Genomic DNA, 17,054 nt, shown 5'->3' with positions numbered 1-17,054 from the left:
ATTTAGGTATGTAAGGAATACAGGGTGCCTTTTTGAAACACTCATTTTTAGGGTTCCGTAGCCAAATGGCAAAAAACGGAACCCTTATAGATTCGTCATGTCTGTCTGTCTGTCTGTCCGTCTGTCCGTCCGTATGTCACAGTCACTTTTTTCCGAAACTATAAGAACTATACTGTTGAAACTTGGTAAGTAGATGTATTCTGTGAACCGCATTATATTTTCACACAAAAATAGAAAAAAAAAATTTTTTTTTGGGGGTTTCCCATACTTAGAACAACTGAAACTCAAAAATTTTTTTTTCATCAAACCCATACGTGTGGGGTATCTATGGATAGGTCTTCAAAAATGATATTGAGGTTTCTAACATAATTTTTTTCTAAACTGAATAGTTTGCGCGAGAGACACTTCCAAAGTGGTAAAATGTGTGTGTCCCCCCCCCCTGTAACTTCTAAAATAAGAGAATGATAAAACTAAAAAAAATATATGATGTACATTACCATGCAAACTTCCACCGAAAATTGGTTTGAACAAGATCTAGTAAGTAGTTTTTTTTTTAATACGTCATAAATCCCCTAAATACGGAACCCTTCATGGGCGAGTCCGACTCGCACTTGGCCGCTTTTTCTGGATAATTTTGAATTTCAATTGTCAGGGGTGCCTACATTATTTTTTAATACATTTTACAACGACAACAAACAAAAGTTCAAATTCGCCGTATTTTTATTACCCGGGTCGATCGCAACAAAATAGAAAATCATGTTTTTCAAATCTAAGCGTTATTGTAATTTATCTCAAATAACCAAAAAGTCAATCTGACTAGAACTTAAAAACGAACTGAATTATTTTAATATGTCGATTTTTCTTGGTGACCCAGGAGAATTTTTTTTTATCCCATACAAAAAGAGCGTATCCCAATCGCGTATCGGTTTTGGTTTTTACTTATAAGTGTGAAAAATATATTCTACCATATACGAAGGATGTGTGTTTTTTCATGTTTTATATGTCTTTTTGTACAATAAAGTGTTTTACTGCTACTAATATATCATATTAACGATTAACTAAAAAGGTATTTACATCTAATTTAACTGGTAAATTATTACAGTCCGCTAAAATTAATATATATTCAAAAAAATATTTGTTAATATGTCCCAAAATCATGGCTCATTTTTTAAGTCTCCTGACTTACCAAACATATCGCAACGAAGGCAAGGGTACAACGCGGCATCGTGAACCTAATAACGTAACGTTTCAGTTACTTTTTTAGTCGCCGACCATTTTATCCGGGGTACGAAAAGAGGTATTAGATCTATCCTGGGTCTAATATGTTATAAAAACATAGTTTTTTGAAAAATGTTCGTAGGTAGTACACAAAATTTACATTTTCTTTTAAATGTGATTTGGGTCATCGTTCTCCCTGGTGACTTTTCTGGTGACCCAAGAGACATCAATTTTATTATGACTCAGGAGACTTTTTTTCTATGCACTTTGATTTTTTTGATGCGCTAATTTTGTAATCTAAAATAACTTTAAACTGCTGATATACTTATATCACTTTGCTGATGAGTGGAAGTGGAATTTAAACTTAATTTATTGTTCTCTCCCTTGACATTTTGGCATACATTTGACATGCTGCAGTGCACTCCTAACGTTAATAAAGACATAATTTTTAGAAAAAGCTTTAGGAAAACTCACTCTTGAGCTTAAAACGATTAAGTCCTTATCATATTATGTTAGATTTTTAGTACAGACCCCAAATCAGTGAAAATGTGTCTTAGCCAACTAAATTTGTCTCTGGGAAAAGTACGATATCCCTAAAAATTGTACGTACATTTCGCATTTTTCTGAAGGAACGGAATTCATAAATTGGGTTATTATTATTTTTTCAGATTATTTGATTGCATTGACATATCACCAAGATAGATAGAACATTTAAGTTACCAGAAGAAAAGCATTTGTGTTCTTTAATAGTGTGGAAAAAGTAGGTTCGATTCCCGGGCGCGATTAAGCGAATTTAAAAAAAAACAACGTGTTGCATTCCGGGAGTGCCGACAGAAGTGAAAACTCAATGACTAGTCCAAAATGTCTGCAGCACTATGTATAATTGACCCATCCTCCTTTCTATTGAAAACTTTTGGTTCCGAAATTGCTGGTCAGTGAGCTTGTTTAAAATTCGAAAATCAAATTTATTAATTATAATAATTTATTTATTTGGTCATGATATTTTGAGTTTTATTCACCAGTACTAGAGTTCACTTTTATTAGCGATTTCATCAAGATGTAGCTTTATTGAATTATATTTGAGTGATATATAGTTATAATACTGTGAGATCCTCGTATTTCAGCCCGTACAAGATTATAACCTTTTTCATGTAATGTCATTGAGTTTTTCTTTATTGATTTAAATGCCATCTAAACCTTACGGTCACATGATCGCCTTACGCTGTCTCGAGTTTATCATTTTTTCCCCACCTCATAAAGTGCCTAGCGCCGCTAAAGAAGTTTTCACTTCAAAAATCTTGCAGTTGTTTCTTTAAAAAACAATAATGTTTCATTTAAGGTGACGGTAGAGGTGGGTAAATTTTCAGATTCTGTCAATTTACCCCATTTCACACACAAGCGCACTTCACGCATACTACCTCACTTTACTGGGACAGGTCACTGACCCATCAAGTTTTTTTTAAGATAGCGTTTTGAGTTTAGTGGCCTCCTTTTAGGAAAAGCGTTCCATTGAAAGAAGAAAGAGAAACAATACATTTAATCTTGCTTTCCTTGTCTGTTCATGTCACACGTGACGTATTTAAATTCTAATAATTCATTTGGTTGTTGACAATTTTCTACATTATGGCTTTGTCGAGATACGCGTTTTCTAAAGTTAAACCGAATAAAACCAGATGTCATTAAGTCAGATGTAAAATTTTATTTACTACTCTATACGACTTTTCATAAGGCTCAAAATCAATTAAATGAGAATTTAAATAAATAAAGTTCCGGCAGGGTGCAAAATTTAATTAAGGCGGACAAAATAAAATTTGAAAATATATGGAAACAGTGTTGGCTAATGTACCCCTAATATCTTTACCGATTTACTTTTATGTGGTATATTCGCCTTTTGTTTCACTATTAAATTAATACAATTAAAATAAAAAATATTATACCGGTATTCCACCGGTATTATTTCAGTGCTGAAGCGATTATCTTCGATCGTAGCCTTGATAATGTAGGTGTTGATAGTTACTTACGGCGGTAGGAGCGGCAATGAACCCCGTGCAGAGTAGAACGTGAGGTGCGTTGGGATAAGTGCATATATCTACTTATAATTCTTTGGCTGGTTGGTAACCCTCTATATTTTATTTTTTGTTTTACTGTTATTAGGTTAAGGGAATTTTAGGGAGTGAAAAAAAAATGATTTTCGTTTTATGCGCTCGCGTGCTTGCCGATGGATTATAATTAGACAAAAGAACTTGTTTTCCACGCATCGAATGTAGATCCCTATGACACTTCCTCCAAGTCTTCTCCAATAATGTTTATACCTAGATATGAGCGCCGATAGGCAGTTAGCCGGCGGCGGCGCGCCGGTCAAAATTGGTCGGCGGCGGCGGCGAATCGGCGGCGTGGCCTTGAAATACCTTCGATGAATGAAAAAAGAATTCAAACCAAAATTTTACCGAAAAAACATGTTTTTGCTGTAGGAAAGTTATGAAATAAATGCATTTTTTATTTTCAATGATTATTTATTGAATAATGGTACGAAAAAAAATGATATCGTATAAACTGTGGATAAGCGGTATCGCGCGGCATCAGAGGCGGTCTTAATCTTGGTGAGGCTCTGGCCGTAAGATCTTAGCGAGGCCCTTATCTTTTGAGCTAAGTTAAAAATTGTGAAATGACTGTATCAGGGAAACGTCTTGTCGACAGTCCAAAGAAAATCGAGCTCCGTCATTAACCAATATCGATTCAACAAAACCGATTTATGTCAAAAAGTGAGGCCCAACGCCGAGCTCCATGTAACACCGAAGACTTGATTTCGACGCCTCCCAATGCGAGGCCAGAGGATGAGCTGCAGGTAAGCATACAGCTAAGAATCGAACGCCAAGTGTAAGCTTGGCTGACGGCCGAACGCCTGGAGCGCCGATTGCGGCGCGCTTCTGTGCAAGGCCGAGCTGTAAGAGAGCAGAGCGAGGGCGCAGGCCGATAAAGACTGAAGCCATAGTGTTAAAGATCTGGAGCTTTCCTGCGGGCGCATTCGTGCGACGCCAAAGGCCGAGCTGCAATGGAGCTAAGATCGGATAAGGACCAATGCTCAAGCGTTTTAAAACAGGCCGAAAGTTGAGCTCCAAACAGGGCCAAAAACTTGCAGGTTCAGATAGCGGCTTAATTCCATGCGAGCGATGCAAGGCCAAAGATTGAGCTGCGAGAGAGCAAAGCTTGAAATTTAAACAGTGGCCAAGTTTAATTGAGACCGGATTCCGACGCCCTTCCGTGCGAAGCCAACGGCTGGACATTTGGACGTGGAAACGCTTAATATCTCAAAATTAAGCCCCTTTTATGCCTTTTAAAGACTTTTAACCATGCTTGCAATGGTTAAATTCGCGGTAAATGACGGATGGTTAGCTAGCAAAATTAGTTAAGCATTGGATCGGTTAATCGGTAATCCAAAGATGTGGGTTCGAGTCTCACGTTAGCCAGAGTTGATCACAGTTAATTTTTTAATTGTGATTGACATATGTGTAGTGTATATTATATACAATCTATAAATTGTAATGTGGAACGTTCCACAATAAAATGGAAGGAAATCAGTATGTTTATTACAAGCATATTGATGTTAAAATTGATATTAAATCATTTCGTTTCCCCAAGACTAGTAGCGCGGTTACTAGACAGATAAGTTTGCATTTGCCTTCGATATTTTTGAATTATATGGGCCTAAAATACCTTGTGAATGCCTATAAACTGTTTGAAGTGGCGCCGTTAATGATCTCAACTCGATTAAAAATATATTAACTGATTCCGAAAGTAGTAGTAACTACCAAGGTCACGCCGATGCCACGCCGATAGCGCAGCGTCGGCGGCGGCGGCGCGAAAATTTTGTCGGCGGCGGCGGCGCGCCGGCGCGGCGCTCATATCTATTTATACCGTATTTTAATTACCTACCTTAAATGTTACATTTCTAAATTTTTTTTTTGTGCTATACATACTTCAAAAAAATCGCTGGAGGCCTAGCGGTAAGAGCGTGCGAATTGCAATTCCGGCTCGTACCAATGAGTTTTTCGGAACTTATGTACGAAATATCATTTGATATTTACCAGTCGCTTTTCACATCACAAGGAAAACATCGTGAGAAAACCGGACTAATCCCAATAAGAGCCTAGTTTACCCCCTATGGGTTGGAAGGTCAGATGGCAGTCGCTTTCATAAAAATTAGTGCCCACGCCAATTTATGGGATTAATTGCCAAGCGGACCCCAGGCTCCCATGAGCCGTGTCAAAATGCCGGGACAACGCGAGGAAGATGATGATGATGTGACACATACTTCCAAAAAAATCTACAAATATTTTACGTGACAACTGCTTATAAGTAAATATTATGTAGGTACACTTATAAAGTATAAAGTAGAAAATATCTTATAGGAACATAATATAAAAACCGATCATGTACGAGTAGGATTCACTATGGGTTCCACAGTTACACATTTTTATTGCATATTTTTTGTTTAAGACCAACTCACCTATTATAGGACATAGGTCTTCCATTAATCTTTTGGCGTTGAACTATTTTTTGTATATGTATTTATGTAATACAATTCTGAGTTAGGTTATGGTACATTTTTGCTCACCTACTTATAATTATGTATTATATCTGATATGTCACATGATACCAAAAATCGCCGCAAAGTTAAAAGTTCATTTATTTACGTAACTCATCTTCGGATCACCGACTTACTACTTCCTTACTTGACATATGTGTACTAAATTTCAATTGAACTAGTCCAGTAGTTACGGTGAAAATTGGCTTTAACAAAATGGCAGACACACGAGTGATCTTATAAGGGAGATTATTTTCCTTGAGTGAATGGTATGCATTTACCCCAATGCACCTCACGTTCCACGCGGCGCGGCGTAATCTGGCCCCTATTTCACCACGGTGACAGGTACGACAAAAACATCACTGTTATTGACGCCATAGGCATCCATGGACTACAGTTACCGCTAACACTGATTTAAACTTTCACGATTTTTACACATTATTAAATTGTACAACGGAACCGCAAAACGTTCAAGCGGATAAACAAGACCAAGTGCGGGTAGTTCGAAAAACTCGCGCGGTTAGAAGATGCTGATGTCAACTTAAGCCAGTCTTCTCCGAGACCACGGGGACAACGCCGTCCTCGAAACGTCGGAGGTAAATCTTAAAACTTAGATACGCGATTAAGTCCCGTTGTACAATTTAATAATACAGTTACCGCTTACCATCGGGCGGGCCGTATTCGTGTTTGCCACCGTCATTGTACCTATTATTAAAAAAAACTTTATTATATCGGATAAAACAGACATTTCTCTCGCGAAAAAATCTTGTGACAATTGTCACAAGATTTTTCAAAGAATTTTCGGTAAGTCTTGACAGGAAATGAGTTCTGTGTCGCAATTTCGATACAGTTGCCGTGTTTCTTGTGACAATTGTCATTAGCTTCGCAAAATAAGAATTTTTTAGTGGCAAATTTAATGGAGTTTATTTATTTATTAAAATGTTGGTGGCAAACAAGCACATCGCCCGTCCGATGGTAAGCGGTTACCGTAGCCTATGGAGGCCTGTGACGTCAGCAACAGTGATGTCGACAACTGTCGCACCTGTCACCGTGGTCGTGGTGAAATAGGGGCCAGTAAGTACCTAATAATCGCAGTGGTCTTAAGTGTCACAGACCCTACTGGCGCTTAAGTCCTTTATGACTATTTCTGCCTATTTTAAATTGTTCAAAAAAAAAAGAAACCGAATAATTATATCGGACTACCAAATTTTCACGAGAATCAGTTGAGAAATGTGATATGCAAAGGAGAAGAATTCGGACATACGAAAGCATTTTTGCCCAAGTTGAAACGGAGACCTTCGCCAACGCTCGGTCAATGATGGTTTAGGTACAGCTAGCTGCAGAGAAAAGGTACCACCCCTGCATACAATTATCTATCTGGTCGTACCTTTTCTCTGCAGCTGACTGTACACCTATAAAAATGGTTGTCCCTGCTGTAATTTTATACCGGTACCGTACTTTGTATTTCAACCGGTATAGTTTTACCTTCAAAACGAACCGGTATTGATAAATAATAACGGTACCATACCGCTTATACCGTAAAGAAAGCATGATGCAGTCTCTGCTTTGCACAATTATTGTGTGGACAAAATTCTTATAATCACCGAAACATACATACCTACGCACATAATGTCATTGAAATAAAACATTGTTATTTTATAGTAAATTTATATAATACTCGATATATACACATAACAATAACCAGACCGCAGCGGTATTAGCCTGTAAGCTTCATCTCTTGTCTCCAAATCCGCAAAAACTAGTTAGTACTAAATGCTGGTCTTGCTGTTATTTTATTCTTGAAGATTATGGCTTGTTTCTTGATTATTGAGAACAGCACGTAATCGCACACATATAGACGGAACGAACGGCAACAAAGTAGGTGTAGACACTAAGACTTTCAGGTATTAAACGAATTACGCTTCGTATTAATAGGTAAGTAATATTTAAATGAATATATAATATTCTCTAACGTAAATACAAGATTACATCAAATGTCATTGACGTACAGAAGTCATATACTTTTTTTTAATTACGCAAAATTGATACCAGCATAATGAAAATCAATCCCAATCAGTAAAACGAGTCTTTAAACTTTTTTCATTTTAAGCGGGTTTTGAAGGAACAAGTTACTTAAATTCAATTGTAATCGTATTGTTTTAGGATAGTTTACTGCTGTTTTCGATCGTTACGACCTGTAAATAACAACAAATCAAATTTTAAATAAATTTATTTACCCTATTTTTTGAAATACAATTTATCTACTGGTATACATTTTCGTATGCGTATATGATGAAATGTCTAAATAATGTCAAAAACGAGCTACAACGACGTACGCGTCTGCTTCGATCCAAGGCCAGCGGCCATCTGACTCGAAGAAGAATTTTGAGTGATGTCGTCAATGTATGGAAATTGTACGAAAGTTTACATTTGGGATTGAATTTCTGTGTTGTATTTGTGAGTAAAAATATAAGTAGGTAATAATTTGCTAGTTTAGTTATCTAGCTTTCAAAATCACACAACAACTCAATTACTGTTAAAGGCAAAACTGTAATGCGTGTTGCTCAAACGGAACTCCATATTTTGATTTTTGGATACTTTTAGTGTCGATTTGTAGAGAATTACAGCAAATAAAAAATATTATGCCGTGAAGAGCCGGTACACGGCTTCTTCGTGAATAAATTTACGTATAATTTAATGCAGTTATTAAACATTTCTTGAACAAATTGATTGCACAAAGTGAGCTCTAAATCGAAAACATCATATACCGTCCCCTTAAGTAAAATGAGCAAACTTAAGGTTTTAAGGCACTTTCCCTCCAGGGCCCATAATTTTTTTCCACCCGGTAGTAGACAACTATTTTTTTCGACTAAATGAAGTTTTATTAGATAAATCGTTGATCACATGGTTCGTTTCACACATCACATCAAATCGTTTGTCATCACAATCAAAATTTGTCAAAAGTAATGAAATTTATGCCAAAAAAACATAAATAAAACATATAAATTCAACACATTTTTTTAATAAAAATCTTTCTCGATGATATAAAAAAGAACATCGACAAATTATGTTCAAAGAATTAATATCAAAACAGATGTCATAATTAGGATTGGCTACTTTAAGAAAGGGACAGAGAGATTTAATCCTCTCGCTCTGCACGTTTTTCTCATTCCTCCTTGTCAAGCCAAAATAAACTATAAAATGATAGTAACACAGTACATTGTAATATTCACTTTTTCCACGGTATCATGTCATTGTAAATTACTTATGTGAAATTGTAGTGGCGTGCGACTTTCAAACCGGAGGTCACGGGTTCGAACCCCGGCCCGTGCAAGTGAGTTTTTGTAAGTAGAGACCTTTTTTAGTGGTACTTAAATATAATAACTTTTCGTATTATTGAAATAAAATATTTTATACAAACAAACTTAATAATATAATAATTAAAACGAGTAATATCAATTAGTTTTTAATATTTATTCAATTATTTTAAATTATTTGAGTATGAAACATACTAGTTTTATTTTTATCATTACAATAGAAAAAAAGTATTCTTATAGATATTTTATTTTCAAACAAAAATAAAGCAAAAAGTTACGCTTAGATTCTGATGGCTAAATACCAAACAGCTACCGATACATTTCAATATCTGTCGAAATTTCCTAACCCGTTGTAACTGACAAAGAGTAGGTATAGATTTCGACGTAGCATGACGTAGCTAAGCAAACACGCACACATGCGTAACGTATAGGCCTGTAAGAAGGCACCATCAAAGGTTTACCTCCGATTCCGTTACTACTCAATGGAGTTACGACTCAACGTTTATTGGATATTAACATTTTACGTAATTCGGAGCGCTGCGCGAAGTGACATAGGTCTTACCTCTTTGAGGCACGACGGCCATCTAACATTACTGGCATAAAGGATGCATTTATGACTTTGACGCATGACAGAAAGAGAAACGGAACTGCGTAAAATGGGCGTTTGCTGTTGAATTCATAAAATCAAAAATCGATAATAAATCCATCGGTAAAGGATAATAAGTTAATATTTAGTTCTTTGAAAGTTAAGACGAGATGAAAACCTTTGCTGTAAGGTGGGTTGTGCTGGATATGGATGTGTTTTCTAGTTGCACGAAGCTAAAACCGAAAAATGAACACGTAAGTTTGGATTTATTTTCTATCGAGAAAATTTTAAGCATTCGTGTTTCGACTACTACGAAATGTCTTATCATATAGTCAAGAAACATATATCCGAAAATCACTACTGTTTGTTTCCGGGGCTAGCCGCTGCCACCTTTCTAAGATCCTGTTATTTTTCGATGCACGGCCTTAACATGCACGCCGCACGCCCCGCCCCGCTGCACGCACAACAAGAGCGTCCACTCAGGCCTTACACTTAGGTTGCCAAAGCGGACTTACTTTCCTCTTGTAGGTAGAACCTTTAAGATCGTATTTCTGGTGCAGTTTGACAGAGGAAGGCAGTATGTTGTTCATGGCGACCAGCCGCACGTTTTTGCTGTTGCACTGGTAGCAGTAGAGACCGAAAAACTTTGGTAGTAACGTGCGGGGGTTCTGTGAACAGAAATAGGTGGTTATATTAATTCATATTAATTATTGCGTTCCTAAAACAGATCTAAGCTTTACACTCCCGAGATTAATAAGTAAGTATAGTGTTCACTCCATACATCAGTTTTCTTACCAAAACTGCAAGAACTCGCCCTCCTTGTGCTGAGTGCAGTGAGACAGTGGTCTTGATGATGAATTCGTCGTTCGTCAGATAGACACATCCATCTATCTGACGGACGACGAATTCATCATCGATGACGAGTTTGGTCAGATAGATGGATAGATAGTTCGACATACCTGATCGAGGTTCAAGTAGTATCCCGGCAGCAGCTTCTGCAAGAACTCGCCTTGTACGCAACAGACATGATTATTCGTCGTTTGTTGGATAGATAGATGGATAGTTTGACCAACCTGGTCGAGGTTCAAGCATCGTTTTGATGATTATTTCGTCGTTCGTCAGATACTCGTGGATGGTTGATATGGTCAGATAGATGAATGGATAGTTCGACGTACCTGATCGAGGTTCAGGTAGTATCCCGGCAGCAGCTTCTGTAAGAACTCGCCCTCTTTGTGCTGAGTGCAGTGAGACAGTGGTCTTGATGATGATTTCGTCGTTCGTCAGATAGATGGATGGTTTGGTCAGATAGATGGATGGTTTGGTCAGATAGATGGATGGTTTGGTCAGATGGATGGATTGTTTGGTCAGATAAATGGATGGTTTGGTCAGATAGATGGATGGTTTGGTCAGATGGATGGTTTGGTCAGATAGATGGCTGGATAGTTTGACGTACCTGATCGAGGTTCAAGTAGTATCCCGGCAGCAGCTTCTGTAAGAACTCGCCCTCTTTGTGCTGCACTGTCTTGATGATGAATTCGTCGTCGTTCGTCAGATAGAAGATGGAGCCGGACGCGCCTGGGTTGCTGAGCTCGCGTAGGGCGGCGCTGCACATTGACATCTGGAAAAAGTGGAAACATGTTATAATATAGTACAGTCAGCAGCAGAAGTAAGCGCTGGTGGCCTAGCGGTCAAGGGCCCGTTTCTCAAAAGCTTGTAACTTGTAATACAAGCGGATGTCACTTTTTAACAGCTTTTGTTTACAAGTTACAAGCTTTTGAGAAACGGGCCCCAGAGCGTCCGACTTGCAATCCGGAGGTCGCGGGTTCAAAGTTTCAAACTCCGGCTCGTACCAATGAGGCTTCGGAACTTATGTATGAAATATCATTTGATATTGATGATGATTTATTTTACCAGTCGCTTTTCGGTGAAGGAAAACATCGTGAGGAAACCGGGCTAATTCCAATAAGGGCCTAGGTTACCCTCTGGGTTGGATCCCAGGCTCCCATGAGCCGTGGCAAAAATGCCGGGACAACGCGAGGAAGATGATGACAGTCAGCAGCACAAGTTGCTAAGCAGGCGAGGTGTTCAAAATTACCTTGACACGCTCTTATTCTCTTAACAACAAAGTCGCATCAAGATCATTTTGAACACCTGGCCCGCTTAGCGACTTCTGCCGCTGACTGTACTATACAATAAGAAGCAAATGCCTTAGATTTTTTTATAAAATTTAAAAATATTATTACATGTGCTTACAGCTGCTTAGCTTAGGCGTGGCTCACTCCGCGATTTCGTCGCGTCGCTACAAGTACCTACAAGTACATGCGGCCCACACCAATTTTGGTGTCTAGCCATAGTAGTTGCCGCGCACCGCTACGGCACGGACGCCTGCTCGCGCTTGTGCCACCTAGCGGTCATATCTGTCGTAATAGCCGCGTTTTGTTAGAGAGTGAATCTTCTGTACCTAGTACAGTACTATTATTTATTCTGTGATGTAAGTTAAGGCTTCGTCACACAGGCGCGTTTTCCGGGCGGGACGTGAGCGGGGCGCGCCGCTTTTACATATAAAACGCTCACGCCGCGCCTGGAAAACGCGCCCGTGTGACGAAGCCTTTAGAGATTGTGCTTGCAAATCTTTACCATAAACGAGCACACCGTTTATATTTTATTCACGAAGGCACACTAGGAAATGGCGGCTACATCGCACGTAGCTGAAGTAGGTACAAGCTGAATATTATATGAAAGGTGCCCGGAGTTAAAAAACACTTTTTGTTAGGGATAAAATTACCTACGTATTAATTTAAAGTTTGCATGTTTATGAGAAGCAACAGAGTACAGCGTTAGTAATTTTCCTAATATTTCGCGACTGCAAAGTGAAAAGTGATGGTGATATCAATCTATAAAAAAAGCAAAAAGTTTCTCTCCGGCGGGGAATCGAACCCCGGTCTCCCGCGTGACAGGCGGGGATACTTACCACTATACTACCGAAGACTTAAACGGTGTGGCGAAAATTGCTATCAATACTAAAGAATTTATTGTGTTGTGTATCTTGTCTTGAATTATCTCTTTAATGACCCAAGGAATATTAAAATTAATCTTTTATTTGAGTTCGTCATAACGTAAGGCGTATTTTTTTTAATTCGAAGTTTAAATGCATAGTTTTGAATGTTTAAATACGCTAAAGCTGTTCCCACATTTGCTGTCATTCTAAAGCAGCGGTCGGCAACCAGCGGCCCGCGAACCTGTCACTTGCGGCCCGTGAGCCTCCCTGGCTATTTTGTATGTAATATTGACAAACGACAATGTCTGATAAAGTCATAAATATTAACAAAGTGCGGCCCGCGTCAACTTCGTTAACTACTATGTGGCCCTTGGTTGCTAAAAGGTCGCTGACCGCTGTTCTAAAGCATCAATAAGGTGTCGATGATCTATTATCTCATAATCTCAATTACTTCTCATTATTCTGTCATCAATTCAATTCAACACAATCTAACTTAGTCAACTATTCAGCTTCAGCAGACAATAACGTTAATACAAACCCCAAAAACAATGGCCCACTAAGTAATTAGTGTAATTAAATAATAAGATCATTAAACCATCAGTATCAAGTCATCTTTCAAACCGGTTGAATCGATTAAAACAAATGACGCTCAGTCAGATAACGCTCGAGTGACGTCACATAACTGTCGATTATTGGATAATTGAATGCGCTGGGAAAATTCTGACGTCATTTAGGTCATCATGGCCAAATATTTGGGTGCTTCAGTATATAAATAGCACTTAACTGGGTATGGTGAAGCTTTTTTGCATTGACGTAATCTAGTAATGGCTTAAGTGTGGATTCTATGTTCCATTTATAGTACGCCATGTTGGCTATGCAAAATGCGCTTGACTTTCGTGGGATCTTTGAATGCGAAGGTTTTCAGAGAGGGATAAGACAGTGTCCTCGCCAGAAACTCATTAGAAGTATCACATTTAATTAACATGCATATGATTAGGCGCATTGTGTGGACTTAGTAGTTTTCGCTGTCCTGGGGCCCGTTTCTCAAAAGATTGTAACTTGTAATACAAGTGGAAGTCCCTTTCTAACAAAAGCTGTCAAAAAGTGATATCCGCTTGTATTATTTACAAGTTACAAGCTTTTGAGAAACGGGCCCCTGGAGGGTTATATAAGCAGATCACGCTGATTTCAGTGCAAATCTTACATCAGAAGTGGGATACTCACCAGAAAATCATCAGGTTGTATTCCAAACAGGTCCCTGAAGTACCTAAGCTCTATGGGCAGGTAGATCTTGAACTTGAACTCTGAGTAGTGGTGCGCCGGCGTGTGATTGTTTCCAAACTTAGTATGCCATGATGGTTAGTGTGAATTCAGAAGTGGGATAAGGCTATCTACTCACCAGAAAATCATCAGGCTGTATGCCAAACAGGTCCCTGAAGTACCTAAACGCTATGGGCGCGTAGGTCTTGAACTTGAACTCTGAGTAGTGGTGCGCCGGCGTGTGATTGGAACCCTCGTGGGGAAAGTTGGTGGTCTCCACTGTCATGAAGTCTTGCATGAGCAAGTCGCGTTCTGGTTTCGATGCGAGACCGCCGATTGCGTGTTGTATTCCTGTAAACAAAATGTATGGTTAGTTATTGGTCCATGAAATTCCATGGCTTGTATTTTGCAGTCAATGATTGACTGTACCCACTGTAGTCTTGAAGTACGAAACGTCAATTATGCTTTGTTTAAATTTTTTTGGTCTAGATAGTATTATGCGGCGGAGATTTCTTGCTAATGCTAATCATATGTTAAATTGCATTAACAGGAACATGACCATTTCCACTCAGTTGAAGACAGAAATCCCAGCGAGAGGTTCGTGTAGCGAAAAAACCCGAAAAGGTCACTTGGAAAATGTCAACTTGCAACGCCCCCGCGATTCACTCAACTGGACAAATTGTAGATCAGTTAAAAGGCTATTTGTTTTGTGTCCAGACTTCCAGAGTTATTACAAACCTTGTTCACCGTGTTCAGGAGAAATTTGAATGATTTTAACGGTATGTCAAGGAGCACTTCGCAAAACTCGACCTAAAGAATAATTTTTGCAATTTATAATTTCTTCAGGGCACTACTTAGCTTCTAAATACTTTCAAGGCCCTATACACCGTGTGTTTTTTGATTTCCGTTAATTTCAAGGGTGCATTTCTGAGCTTAAATCAATTAACTTTCTCAAAGACACCGATATTCTAATTAACTCCATTTCGGAGATAATCAATAATTTATTTTTTTCCTATAGGGCCTCTAGAAGCGTGTACACTTGCCTTAGGGCCGGTTTACATATTGATTAGTGTTTAGAATGAGTTCATACATTTGCTACTAAACTTAAGTACAATCTCGGTCGATCGATGTTCGAAATGACATTGATATTGTCACAGATTTCAATTGTTTGGTTGAGTTAAATGTAATGCCCGTGTTACAACAACGCTATATGCTAGATTTAATTACTTTTTAAACTTAATTTTTTGTTTGTAATAAAAAAGCAAAAAAAATTTTTTTTTTTTTTTGAAAATATGCCATTTAGTTCTCTTAAACGTACTTAACCATACCCCGAAAGTTAACGGAATTCAATAAAAACACGGTGTATAATAGGTCACGCGGCCACGGTAGGCCTAAGAAGCGCTGGCTGGACGTCGTGATAGCGGATATGGAAGAGAACAATCTCACATCTGAGGATGCCGTAGACCGGGGAAAGCGGAGACGATTGAGCAGGAAAGCGGACCTTGGCGCTAGGCCGGGAAAGAGCGAGTTTGAAGAAGAAGACTACACGCTTCGAAATGATCAACGCCGATCGTCGGCCTCGGCTTGTTGACCGAAGCGTAGCGCAGGTCTACGTTTTGACTCGGGCATTTTGCTTTTGTATGTCCGGATGTTCTCCTCTACAGGTCACAATTCTCAACCGATTCTTGTGAAATTTTGTGACCAGATTCTATGAGTAAATATTTTTTTTTGTCGATCCCGTTTTTGGAAATTTTCAAAAATGGAGGAGTTGTGATACCTCACGCTTAAACAAATAGTCGTATCGATATCATAAGAGTATTTTCTTTTTGAGACATATTTACATAGTAAATGGCAAAAAATGCAGAAAAATTGTATTGCTGGTTTAGGCCGTATTTAGATATTTAGTTTGTACTCGAGAATGAGTAGCCGAATTTCGTCAGCTTAGCTAAGAATTATCATGGCCTATTTTGGGTTTATGCGTCGTTGGACTAAAAGTAAATATGGCGATGTATAAAAATGTCTACTTGCATAAGTTCGTGCGTATATAATTTCGACGAAGTATAAAAATGTGCATCTGTATATTAGACCAAATACAAATATGTTGCGGCACTAGACTAAAAGTAAATATGGCGATGTATAAAAATGTCTACTTGCATAAGTTCGTGCGTATATAATTTCGACGAAGTATAAAAATGTGCATCTGTATATTAGACCAAATACAAATATGTTGCGGCACTAGACTAAAAGTAAATATGGCGATGTATAAAAATGTCTACTTGCATAAGTTCGTGCGTATATAATTTCGACGAAGTATAAAAATGTGCATCTGTATATTAGACCAAATATAAATATGTTGCGACACTAAAAGTAAATATGGCATATATAAATATTAATAAATAAAATGTTCTCAGTTTTTTTTTATAATTTATAGATAAAAGTTTGTCTATTTAGAATTCAGCTTGTTTGTTGATCGCTTATCTATTAGCTTGTTCATATTTATTGAATATTATTCGTTTTAATTTAAGAACTAGATGTTACGAGGGGATGAATTTGTTCCGTATATGTATTATTATAATCCTGGACCTATGTAAAGAAAGTAGTCATTTTAATATTCCGACTTGATAAGACTTAGACATTTGTATACTTTGAAAGTAGTCATTTTTATATTCCGACTTGATAAGACTTAGACATTTGTATACTTTGAAAGTAGTCATTTTTATATTCCGACTTGATAAGACTTAAACATTTTGAAGTATTGGCTTTCTAATACTCGGACCAATTTTTATTTTATATCTAGACATTTTTATACATCGCCATATTTACTTTTAGTCCAACGACGCATAAACCCTATTTTGTAAACAATCGCTTTTTTTGTTTGCACACAGAAAGTCTGGGTTCGATCCCCAGTAAGACATAACTTTTTGTATTTTTTTTTTCACTTAAACTTCGTATTTTTTTTAATAAATTAAAATCTTTGTACTGTTGATTTATCAAACCGCTGTGTGGCGATGTCATCGTGCACGGTCCCAATAAGCTATGCTCGCGTGGTCTACAGCTCACAGAGCCACTAGTTTTAAGAAAGTGCAATGA

The 17,054-nt window shown here is 38.0% G+C and overlaps 1 protein-coding gene and 1 non-coding gene across 12 annotated transcripts in view; both read right to left on the bottom strand.

Annotated features, from left to right (window-relative positions):
• Positions 1-17,054, bottom strand: part of LOC134659129 (phosphatidylinositol 4-phosphate 5-kinase type-1 alpha) — a 91,281-nt gene that overhangs the window by 42,307 nt on the left and 31,920 nt on the right. For 6 of the 11 annotated variants that reach the window (XM_063514742.1, XM_063514744.1, XM_063514748.1 and 3 more), the window contains exons 4-7: positions 14,147-14,315; positions 13,929-13,971; positions 11,160-11,324; positions 10,222-10,374 (exon numbers count right to left, since the gene is read on the bottom strand). In XM_063514742.1, the coding sequence (XP_063370812.1) occupies positions 10,222-10,374; positions 11,160-11,324; positions 13,929-13,971; positions 14,147-14,315 (530 nt within the window). Of the gene's footprint in view, positions 1-10,221; positions 10,375-11,159; positions 11,325-13,928; positions 13,972-14,103; positions 14,316-17,054 lie in introns of all 11 variants that reach the window. The other 5 variants (XM_063514741.1, XM_063514743.1, XM_063514745.1 and 2 more) reach the window with 1 other exon arrangement.
• On the bottom strand, positions 12,623-12,694 carry Trnad-guc (transfer RNA aspartic acid (anticodon GUC)). Its single transcript has one exon. It is a non-coding gene; the product is annotated as a tRNA-Asp (tRNA).

The sequence above is a fragment of the Cydia amplana genome, chromosome 24 (genome assembly GCF_948474715.1).
Source record: "Cydia amplana chromosome 24, ilCydAmpl1.1, whole genome shotgun sequence".
NCBI classification, from domain to species: Eukaryota; Metazoa; Arthropoda; class Insecta; order Lepidoptera; family Tortricidae; genus Cydia; species Cydia amplana.
Note: the sequence above shows the minus strand (reverse complement) of the source record. Positions and strands in the feature narration are given on the sequence as shown.